We start from the raw sequence: 12300 nt of genomic DNA, 5'->3' as shown, positions 1-12300 counted from the left end.
ATTTGTAGAATTGTGACTACACTTGTTACTTTCCATCCACCATTGCTCACTCATGCTCGCCGCTGCATCAGCTGCAAATGAGTGCAGCCGAACAGGCTTTTTGCTGGCTTCTCCTACTGTTCTGCGACTACTGCTAGAATAGAAGAATACAGATGCGGGAATCCATATCCTGTTGTGACTACATTGCCATCTAGCTAGGATGTTGTGACTGTTCTCGGCTAGCGGCGCAATGGAGGTCGCCGGAGTGATCACGCCGGCGGAGGCCCTTCCAGCCTGAGGTAGTCGTATATGACCCCCAAGAAGGGCCCGAACGCCATCGTCTGCGTGATGCTGATGCTGTTCTTGCCTTGCTGCAGCAGGTAGCCCCTGATGGGGAACTCGAAGCTCCACTGCACGCCGCCGTGGATGCCGTGCCGCGCGATGGCGTTGCCCTCGCCGAACTCCGGCGTGCTGAACACGGCTTCCCTAGTCGCTCTGCCGTTCACGCGCACCTTATTTCAAAGATGAGAGCACATTGTATTGTATCAGCAGACATGCATGTTTGGCTGATTAGGTTACAAAATTAAGATTTGTATATATGTAACATGCATGTGTACCGTGAGTCTGGACATTTGAGCAGCTGCAAGAGCAATGCGCAGAGTGTAGGTGCCGTTTGCCACGACGTGGTCGAGGTTGAAGCGTATCTGCCGTGTCGTCGGTGTACTGACGTTGCCAATCATCCTGCAAACACAAACATGCATGTTTTGCATATAGACCATCATGACCACCTGGCATCTTTACCGTAAGGGTTGTTGTCCATAATTCCATATATGTATATTAGGAGGATTACCTTGTGACATGTGCGAAGAACCAGTCCTTTGAGTAGTCGCTCTGACCAACTGTGAAAACGAGGTCATTTCCAACCGGGTGCAGCTCGGCGTACCTCTCCCACAGGCCGTACTGCCTGTACCTATCCTTGCCCATGAAGAGCTTGCTGGCGTATCTGGGGTCGGCGTCGGGGACGAAGAACTCCGCGGCGGTCCGGTCCGGCACGCCGATCTCCCACAGCGTCGGGCCCGACCTCGGCGGCTCGAACACAAGGGTGCCAAGGTCAACGGCGCCCCCTGGCGTCACCGTCACCGTGGAGGTGTGCACGTAGTCTCCGAGGAACCCGGGAACCCACGCGTAGAGGCTGTACGTCCCAGCCCGGACGCCGCCGATGCTGAACCGGCCGCTGGCCGCCGCTGTGTTCCAGAACTGGTAGCCCTTGCACTGCGTCGCCCAGGAGCCAGGCTGCCCGCCGGGCGCGGCGAGCCCGACGAACGCCGTTGCAGCAGGCACGTCGCCGCCCTTGCTCGCGAACGCGTCCCTGACCAGGAGGGTGCCGGTGACCGTGCCCCTGTCGCCCGCCTTGGCGAAGTCCGGCGACTCCGGGAAGCTGTACGGCCACTTGCCGGCTTCCGCTCGCGACTGCGCCTTGGCGTCGTCCCAGAGAGCTCGGATGTCGCTGCCATTGTTGGGGTTGGAGTTGAGGTAGATGAATACCGGGCCCAGCACCTTCTTCCAGTACTCGCCGTCGCCCAGGTTCAGCATTATGTCGATCCCAGTGTAATGCGTCCCTAGAAACACCTGACGATGCATATACTAACAATTATCAAAACATAGTATATATATTGTACAAAAATACATAACCTTGCAAACTTTTTCTTAATTTTTAGTGACCTAGAAAAACTTTTGGTATTCATGAAGCATGAAGATACTGTGACATAGAGTCAGGAGCAACAGACACTGGCTACAACAGTGGAGAGTTCAGACTTTCAAGCTTGAGAGCAACTCAAATCTTCGCACTTATAAGACAAGCACGTCGACCACCAATTTATTCAAGCCTCGCCACTCACCGGTCGGCTATCCGGTTGTCCTTTTTGCTTGCTGGAGCCAATGTTGGATAGCGGCTACCGCCAGCTGCAGTGTGTTGGCTCCAGCTGGTCACCTTGGGGCTTATGGGAGTCACCAAGTGGCGGCCTAGGGCTGGGGGAGCCATTGATCTGAACGCTGATCGCATCCAGAGACGTATCTATGCGGTTAGGGCCACGGAGCATATTCACATTCACATGGTGGGGCCGTGGGTGCTGCTGCTGGACTGGGGCTGCGGAGGAGGTGAGCAAGGGTAGTTGGGTGGACCTGAGCGACGGGCGAGGGTGCGAGGTGAGGCAGCGGGATACGGTGAGCAGCGTGTGTTGGCCCAAACAGCATCATCGGCTGAGTCGATCACTCACCAGTCTTCAGTCTTACCGACCACGTCTATAGTTGTCCAATTACACACTATGACTAGAGGTATGAGAAGGGAGAGAGAACAGAGCATGCACACAGCAAAGACACCAGTATTGGTCGGAGCTCTTTATAGGAGATGGCAAATCTGAACTCTCTTTATTGAGTTGCACTGACAAACTATATATACAACTCTATCCATCTAGTCCTAGTACAGTTGCCATACTGCTACAGTGACTAGATAACACAGTGCGGCAGGTGAGTCGTTTGGCGCCTGTCCCTGCTGTGGCTACAGTACCACAAACAGGGTACCTTTTCGACGCCGCCTTCCCTTGCCGCGCGTTCACATAGGGATGCAGCAGATTATCTAACAATCTTTCCCTAATCCTGCTGCTAACCCTATAACCCCCTCTATGCCGATCATCTTCTTCAGCTCCGTGAGTCGAAGACGGCCGAGCGGCTTAGTGAGGACGTCCGCGAGTTGCCGACCAGTTTCGATGAACTCGATGACGATCTACCCTCCGTCGAAACAGTCCCCGAGGAAGTGAAACTTCACGTCGATGTGCTTCTCTGGTCATGGAGAACCAGATTCTTCGCGAGGGCGATGGCGGGCTGGTTGTCCACCATCAGTGGTGGTGGGTGAGCTTCCACACCGATCAGCTCGCCCAGCAGCCGGCGCAGCCACATAACTTGGCACGCCGCTATGGCTGCCGCTACGTACTCTGCCTCATACGTAGATAACGCCACCACCTTCTATTTCAGCAACAGCCATGAGATTGGAGCCGACCCGAGGAAGTTGAGCACGCTAGAGGTGCTCCGCCGTCCGTCGATGTCCCTCGCCATGTCTGCATCGCTGAACACAGTGAGCTGCAGCCTACTTCCGTCGATCTTAGGGAAGACGATCCTTTGATCCACCATCCCCTTGATGTAGCGTAGTAGCCGCTTTACTGTAGCCCAGTGATCCTCTCTAGGATCCTCCATGAAGCGGTTGACGTAGCCCACGGCGAACGCAATGTCCGGCCTCGTGTGGACTAGGTAGCGCAGACCACAGACAATGCTCCGCTAGAGTGTTGCATCCACCTTCGCCGCAGTACTGACCTTCATCAGCCTCAGCCGCTCCTCTATCGGAATCACGCATGGCTTGCACTCAACCATACCGCTCCGCTCCAACAGCTTCGAGGCGTACGCGCTCTAACCGAGCGTTAGAGCCTCCTTCCCTTGTCTCACCTCGATGCCGAGGTAGTAGGAGAGCGCACCAAGATCGCTCATTCAAAAATGAGCCACCACCTCATGCTTGAAGCTGTCGATGTCCTCCGCATGCGCACAGGTGACAATCAAGTCGTCCACATACACGCCGACGATGAGCTCCTCCTTCCCCCGTCGCCGCGTGTAGAGTGCATGCTCGGTTGCGCACCTCATGAACCTAAGCTCGCCCAGCAGGGCATCAAGCTTGGCGTTCCACGCTCGTGGGGCTTGCCGTAGCCTGTAGAGCGCCTTGCGCAGTTGGTGCACCCTGTGCTCCGCTCCCTTGACGACGAAACCCGAAGGTTGTCTGACGAAGACCGTCTCCGCTAGATCACCATTGAGGAAGGTCGATTTAACGTCCAGATGATGGACGCGCCAGTCCTTTGCTGCTGCCAAAGCTAGTAGCAAACGGACAGACTCCATGCGCACTACCAGCGCAAAGACTTCCTCGAAGTCGATGCCCTCGCGCTGGACAAAGCCTCGGGCGATGAGGCATGCCTTGTGCTTGACAATGGTGTTGTGCTCGTCCCGCTTGACTTTGTACACCCACTTCAGGCTGATCGGATGGCATCTTGGAGGTGGATCGACGAGCTGCCAAGTCTTGTTTTCCTCTATCACCTTCATCTTCTCTAGCATCGCCCGTCGCTAGTGTGTATCACGCTCGGCCAGCGCGAACGTGGGTGGTTCCTCTGCACCGACGAGCAGCAGCTCTGGGTCATTGAGTAGCCTACCCGCTAGGCCTGAGGGCCCTGTGCCGCCAACGATGTCGTCCAACCTGTAGAACCGCACCTCCTCACTATCGTGGAAGGCATCCACGAACTCAGTGATGTCACTTAGAGGTGAGATGATCTCGATTAGCACCGATGGAGTTTCCTGTTCCGCCGGAGTGCTCGGCACAGCACCTGGAGTGCTCGGCACCTTGGATGCAGTGCTCGGCACTACTCCTGGATAGCTCGTCATAACTCCTGCAGTGCTCGGCACCACTGTAGGAGTGCTTAGCCTCAGTCTTGGAGTGGTCGACACCACTGCAAGACCTTTTGGCTCTGCTATGGGAGTGCTCGGCACCCATCCTGGAGTGGTCGACGCCACTACAGGACCTCCCGGCTCCGCTCCTGGAGTGCTCGGCATCCCTCCTAGAGTGCTCGGCTCTATCGCTGGAGTGCTCGACACTCCTCCCTAGTGTCTCCACCACCATGGATGACCAAGTGCTCGACGATGAAGGTACCGGTGAAGCCACCACCTTCCCCCATGCTCAGACTATTCCAGTCCCAAGCCACCTTCTCGTCGAACACGACGTCGTACGAGACAAGCACCTTGTCTCCACGTGGGTCGTAGAGCCGATATGCCTTGGTACCCTCCGCGTAGCCCAGGAACACCATTGGTGTGCTCCTGTCCTCTAGCTTAGTTAGGACCGGCTTCGTCTTCCTAACATGGCCGATGCAGCCGAATGTCCGGAGGAAGGACACGCTCGGCTTGCGTCCATACCAAGCTTCGAACGACGTCTTGCCCTTCAAGGCCTTGGTGGGAGTGCGGTTAAGGATGAACACCGCCGTGGTCACTGCCTCGCCCTAGAACCTTACCGGCATTCCCTTAGCCTTCATCATGGATCGAGCCATGCCGACCACCGTCTGGTTCCGTCGCTCCACCACACCATTCTGTTGTGGCGAGTACGTTGCGGTGTGGTGTCGCACCACACCCTGATCCGCGCAGTACGCAGCGAACTCTACTGAAGTGAATTCGCCACCACGATCAGTCCTCAACACGTGCAGCTTCTTGCCGCTCTCGGCCTCCACGCGCATCTTGAACTTCTTGATCGCTGCCATCGCTTTGTCTTTGCCCGTTAGGAGTTGCAGCCACATATAGTGACTGCAATCATCCACGAGAAGGAGGAAGTACCGCTGACCACCATTTGTGACTGGTGTGATTGGCCCGCCGAGATCGCTGTGGACGAGCTCGAGCGCGTCCATCGCACGATACTTGGCCGCCTTTGGGAACGATAGCCTCCTCTGCTTCTCGGCCAGGCAGCTGTCATACAGCTCGCCTCCGTGCTCGATGTGGGGTAGCCCTCAGATCATCTTCTCTAACTGACCAAGCGTGTCAAAGCTAAGATGTCTGAACCGGGCATGCCACAGCCATGGTTCCTCGGTGTGCCTTGCCGCCAGGCACACCGACTGCTCCACCTTTAGGTTGAGCAGGTACAACCGGTTCTAGGACCTCTTTACCTTGGCAAAAAGTCGTTGTTCCCGGTCCCTGATCCTGAGGACTCCGTCCTTGATCAGTACCTCTCTACCGCGCTCATCTAGCTGGCCAATGCTGATGATACTTGAACGTAGCTGCAGGATTTAATATACATCCGTTAGCGCGCGGTGCTCGCCGTTCTAGCACCTAAAGATGATGGTGTCGTGCCCTCGGATTCCCACCCTTGAGCCGCCACAGAACTTCACTGTACCGGTAATATCGTCGTCGAGCTCGGAGAAAGCTGCCTTGGAGCCCGTCATGTGGTTGCTAGCGCCAGAGTTCAGATACCACCGCTGCTCCTGCTCGCCGCCCATATGTCCGAGGAGGACTTAGGCGCGTGGTTCATCGAGGTCAATAGCCTTCAGGGCCTTTCCAGGTCCTTCCACCACTGTCACCTCTCCCTTCTCCTCGGCCTTAACGTGGTGCAGTGCACAGAACGTTGCCATCAGGATAGTGGCCTCATCCTCATCATCAGCTTGCACCAGATGAGCCTCAGCCTTCTTCTCCTACTTGCGATTTGGGCACTCTCTTACCCAATGGCCCATCTTCCCGCAGCGTCAGCAGGCGTTGGGGTCGACCTGCTTCTTCCTCTCCGAAGAAGCCTTGCCACGGTGCTTGCCATCGCCACCGCGGTTGGAGGAGGCTACCTCGGAGTTCCTCCGAGCAGCCCACTCCTCCTCTGTCAGCAGTAGTTTACCACTGTCCTTCGTTACTGTTGCCTGCTTCAGGCGCTCATCCACTGCCCATAGATGGCCTGTCACATCCTCAATGGTGAGGGTGGACAAGTCCAGTATCGTCTCTATGGAAAGAGCGATCTGGATGTATTTTGCCGGCATGGAGTGGAGGTACTTGGAGACCGCCTCCTCTTCGTCGATGGTGACGCCGTGGCTCTTCAGCTTGCTGATGAGTGTCTGTAGGTGGAGGGAGAAGTCCTCCATCATCCTTGAACTTAAGGTTGGCGTACTCCTGCTTTAGAAGCTGGGCTGTCGCCTTCTTTATGTGGTCGGAACCGACGCGCATTGCCGCAATAGCCTCCCACGCCTCCTTAGCAGAGCTCTTCGCCCCCAACGGCTCTCTGTATTCCGCTGGTACAGCAGCGAGGATAGCCTCCAACGCTAACATGTCATCTTCTTCATTGTCGGTGCCCTTGTCAACAGCATTTCAGAACCATCGGGCTTTGAGCTTGACCTTCATGGTCGCCGACCACTCTCCATAGTTGGTGCGAGTCAGCGTCGGCCAACTGGTGCCGCTGACCTCCCGCACCGTGTGAACAATGACCTCCTGTCATGGCTGGGCAGCCACAACAGTGCCACTGCTATCGCCCATCTCCAAACCGTCCGTCATCGTCAGCGATTAGTCCGACGACGGCGCTTGTATAGCTCCGATACCACTTGTTGGCCCACACAGGATCACCGGCTCAGGTGAGTCGACCACTCACCAGTCTTGCCGACCACGACTATCGTTGTCCGACCACACACTATGGCTAGAGGTAGAAGAAGGGAGGGAGAACATACCATACACACACAACAGAGACATCAGCGTTGGCCGGAGCTTTTTATAGGAGATGACAAATCTGAACTCTCTCTTTACTGAGTTGCAGTGGCAAACTATATATACAACTCTATCCATCTAGTCCTAGTATAACTGTCATGCTACTATAGTGACTAGATAACACAACAGGGCTGACTCTGACGCCTGCTCCTGCTGTAACTACAGTGCGGCAGGTGAGCCGTTCGACGCCTGTCCCTGCTGTGACTACAGTAGCATAGCATGTTACCTTTTCGACGCCGATTTCCCTTACCGCGCGTTCACATAGGATGCAGCAGATTATCTAACGGCGCCACCACGAAGATGAGCGAGGCGCAGAGCTACCTCCGCCTCTGTTCGGGTGCTGTGGTGTGGGGCCATCCTTGCAAGGCTAGCTAGTCTCAATGTTAATTGCTGGGCTATACTGAAGAGGTGTCCTAAGATGTTTTTAGGCTCACCCTAGGCTAGCAGGGCACAAATCCGCCCCTGGTCGCTGTCATAGACTATTGATATTTATAATGGAAGCAATAAAGTATATATACAAGACCTTTTCGCATCATCATTTTTCACCGCCGAAATTTTTGAAACTAACGGTGAAAAGCACCCACAACTCTCTCAGCCTTGGATTGTTTTTCGCCTAACCGCTCATCTTGTCCCACCATACGCCCCTTTCCTTTCCTTCTCCTCCCCCACAACGTCGACTCCTCCCTTTTCCTCCCGATGTGCCCCCCTCACCCCTGGCCAGCAGTGCCGTATGCGGGTGCTGGCAGTGGCCGAGGGCCCGTGTATTTTATATGAAATGTTTTTTATTCTATTTTCACCACTGGTTTCATACTGATGGTGATTAAGTTCCTTATCATCGTCCACATTTACTGCCGAAGCCCGAAAACGACAGTGAAAGTGGGTCAGGTCAGGAACCGATAGTGATGAGTATTCTAGTAAGAAGAAGAATGTTTTGTATTTTCTTACGGCCATGGAGACGGGTCCGACGTGGGAGGTGAGCTCTCGCTTCATGGGGCCGCCGCTCTTGAACTCGTTGCTGGGTGTGATGACCCAGAAGCCCATGGCCGGGTTGGTGCGGGTGCGGCCGCCGCCGATCCAGCCATGGACGGCGTTGTCCTTGTTGTCCAGCGAGTACTGGTACTTGTCGTCCACCTCCCCCTTGAACTGTGGCTCCATGGGGTCGACCAGCAGGACGGCCTCCTTGTAGGCCAGTGGAGCGCAACGTGGCGCAACTCTGTCTGCTGCGCTGGGCATGTACCTCTGTATATCGTCTGAGATCGCCATGTAGTTGAACCTATATATACATACCAGCCATTCTAGGTCAGCTGTACTGATGTAGAGATCGATCGAGGTCGAGGTCGAGGTAGTTGAATTGGTGAGTGAAGTTCAAGGGACTGACATGTCCGTGTTGAGCTTGAAGGTGATCCGAGACTCGGCGACGATGAGAGCAGGATAGCTGCTGGCGTGCTCCAAGATGGCGTAGCAGTAGAAACCAGAGCCGCCTTTCAGCATCACAAACCTGAAACAGCATGCAATGCAACAGAAGTTCACTATTTCTTCGTTCTCAAGATTTCATATAGGATCGGATTTGGATGGGACAAAAAGGGGATTGCATTGAACTTGTAGATCGGTGCTTCCATCCATTCATGCAACAGTACCTCTTATCGATGTTTAGCCTGACGCTGTTTGGGAGCGACGGATTGTAGTTGCTCCTGAAAGAAAGCTCCACATTCTCTTCGCTTGAGGATATTACCCTCAACTCTGAACCGTCCAACCTGTACAAAATAATTCAAGTTAGTTGTTCTTGTATGTTTATTTATGTATCTTCTTAATAAGAGGTATATTATATATCTCTCTGCTTGAAATAAAGTCGCTCCCTTTTCATTTGTGAACTCACATGTTGAGCATTCCTGGCCGACCTGATCCGGGATAGTCCCAGAGCACGTCCCAATACCTGCAGGAGATTATTTATATATAATCAGAAACAAAGATCAATGAACCATATGTATTATATATAGTCCATATATGGCTGCTGCATCGCGGTGTTTATATCATATGAACAATTACACCAAATAATGGACAACCTTTTAGAAAGAAGATTATGCAAATTACTAGTCACAATTTAATTTGTGTTGACGAACGCGGTTCCCCACTAAGGGCATGTGTTTCTATCTCCTGTGTTGTTGGATGTGTATGGAGATAGATGCACATCAGAAGACAGACAATTTAAACAGTGTGCTCTTTAAGGGCATGTGCACCCATACAAGATAAATTATACCTATCATATACATCGTCTAATAAGAACAAAGATCTCATGTGCCTGTTAAATAGCAGATCCCTAATTTACCCTGCAGTGTTGGCCCCGCCAGTGTAGTACAGAAGGTTTTGCTCGCCGTTGTAGCGGACGTTGGTGATGTGTCCCTGCGGCGTTGAAAGCGTCACTTGAACTATGCCGTTGTCCACAATTACCTGCAAATTTAAGCGCAGACATCAACACACATGCTTATTGATTTTGCATTTTAAAATTGCCAAACTTTGAACTTTGGAGCAACCCTTAACCAACAATTGTATACATGTTAGTGTTAAAAAGGTAAAAAAAAATATGGGATTTGCTAAAATTTAGGTGCCTGAATTTTAGTTTGCTTTCAGGCGACGATTATTGCACATATTTTATATTAAAATTGTAGGTTTTGATCGTTGCAATTTGCAATTTTTGGTTCTGAGAAAAAAAACCGTTAAACAAAATTACAAACCTGACAAAATCTTATATGTGTTGGCACAAAGATAATTTAACAATTTACAATTATTTCTATAGTAAGACAAGGAAAAAAATTTGATATGTTATGACACAAAGATAAATAACAAATCACAAATACTAGTTGATAATACAAGAGTGTTGTCTGAAATCATCTTAAAAATTCAGGCACCTGAAATATACGAGAAGTGAAAAAATATATTACCGAAAGAAAAAGTACATGGAAAATTACAAAAGAGTTGAGGCATCCTATAGTATCTGGGAAATATATATACATATTTTTTTGACAATTTCATCGGTAACCACGGAGAACTCATGGAAAAAATATTTGGCAACGTATCAAGTGCAAACCAACCTCTCCGTGCAAACCGTGCAAACCAACTACGGGGGAGAGGTGGGAGGGGGGATTTGCAAAAGTATAAGTAATCACACTTTTGCAAATCCCCCCTCCCACCTCTCCCTTGCTTTTGCAAATCCCCCCTCCCACCTCTCCCCCACAGTTGATTTGCATGGTTTACACGGAGAGGTTGGTTTGTACTAAATATGTTCCCAAAATATTTCTACACATCCCTATGATGCAGGAGGCCGGATTGCATATCATTTTACTAAGATAGGAGAAAAAACAAAAAAAAAGGAGGCATATATAGGGCCTACTCCCAGAAACTACTGTGATTGACTTGTGCTCAGAATATGGTCGTTGCTTCTTGTTGTCCATACGCTGAACTACCGGATTTCGACGACCCAACAATATGGTACGGTAATGAGGAACAAACCCCTTATACATGCATGGAAATAAAAATAATAATGTGCTACTAGCTTCTAATAACTCGCTAGCCTAGCCTAGGAGCTAGAGTAGTAGTACGCAGCGCACGCACCTGGCGCTGGCTGACGCTTACTGTAACACCATGCTGGGCTGCGTCCGGCGGTGGCACTGCGGCGGCTGCCAGGTGCAGTACGGTCGACGCTCCGACGGCGACGAGCAGGACGATGGCCGCTGCCGCCGTCCGCAACAATGACCTCACAACATCAGGCGCCGTGGCGGCCATGGTCGTCGATGCCTGGTGGATGGCCGGCCGGCAAAGCATGCAGTACGATCGATGTGTCGTCGTCTCTACTGGCTAGCTGGGAGCGTCGTCGTCGACCTGCAGAGATATACACTATATATATAAGGTAGCTGCTGCATGCATGAATGCATGTGTGGAAGAATTTCGACTCCAGCAGAGTCCAGAGCTAGCGAGCAATGCAAAAGATGAAGCAAGTGCCTGTGTCACACACCTCTATCTCACTTTCTTTTTCTTCTGAAGGCGCAGACGACGATGCTGCAGCATATGATGCGCGCCGCTGTATATATATCATCAGCTGCTGAAAGTCGTCGTCGACGTAAATCAAAGTCAGCTTCTTCTTTTGATTTTTTTTGAACGGTCAACTTCAGTTTCAACTTTTTCAATAAAAAGTCGGTTTCTAAAATTAAACTAAGATTCCTTTTACAATTCTTGAAAATCTACCAAGATTGTAGCATTAGTTACTAAGGTTTTTGGGTATCATTTTTTTTGGGTACACTAGCTGTTAGCTAGCACGCCCATTTATTGTTGGAGATTTTAAATTTTAAATTATAATTAGTTGTACTTCTTAGGCTCCATTCGGATCTACCCAACTATCAGTTGTACTAGCAAGAAAAAAAATTTAATAGGTAACTAAGGGCCTGTTTGGATTTGTTCCTTCAAACTTTAGAGCTCTAAATTTTAGAGCTAAACCTCTAAACAAGTAGTCTAAAATTAGCTCTAAACTTTAGCCCACCTCACATTAGAACTTTAGAGCTCAAAAAGTGAGCTAAAGTGCTCTAAAGCTTTTAGAGCTCTAAAGTTTAGAGGAAGAGATCCAAATATGCCCTAAGTTTGGTGATAGGTAAAACATGCATTAGCTGACTTATTAGCTGAGAATCCAAATAAAATCTCAACTTATTTCTAGCAACTAATTGCTAGCTGTATGGGATTCAAACATGTCCTTAACACTACTGCTACTACCTTATATACGGCCTATTCGCTTTAAACTAAGATTCCTTTTACAATTCTTAAAAATCTACCAAGATTGTAGCATTAGTTACTAAGGTTTTTGGGTATCATTTTTTTTGGTACACTTAGCTGCTAGCTAGCACGCCCATTTATTGTTGGAGATTTTAAATTTTAAATTATAATTAGTTGTACTTCTTAGGCTCCATTCGGATCTACCCAACTAACTATTAATTGTACTAGCAAGAAAAAAATAATAGATAACTAAGGGCCTGT

The 12300-nt window shown here is 50.8% G+C and overlaps 1 protein-coding gene across 1 annotated transcript; it reads right to left on the bottom strand.

Moving 5' to 3' along the window:
* Positions 1-248: 248 nt before the first annotated feature.
* LOC136479102 (rhamnogalacturonate lyase B-like) lies at positions 249-11061 on the bottom strand. Its single transcript, XM_066477074.1, has 9 exons — positions 10891-11061; positions 9608-9729; positions 9158-9214; positions 8919-9035; positions 8660-8779; positions 8227-8554; positions 830-1608; positions 597-720; positions 249-491 (listed from the first exon to the last, which is right to left on the bottom strand). The coding sequence occupies exons 1-9, from the start codon at positions 11059-11061 to the stop codon at positions 249-251; spliced, it is 2061 nt and encodes a 686-aa protein (XP_066333171.1).
* Positions 11062-12300: the final 1239 nt, after the last annotated feature.

Source organism: Miscanthus floridulus, chromosome 9 (genome assembly GCF_019320115.1).
Source record: "Miscanthus floridulus cultivar M001 chromosome 9, ASM1932011v1, whole genome shotgun sequence".
Classification (NCBI taxonomy): Eukaryota; Viridiplantae; Streptophyta; class Magnoliopsida; order Poales; family Poaceae; genus Miscanthus; species Miscanthus floridulus.
This window is presented reverse-complemented; position numbering and strand designations above follow the sequence as displayed.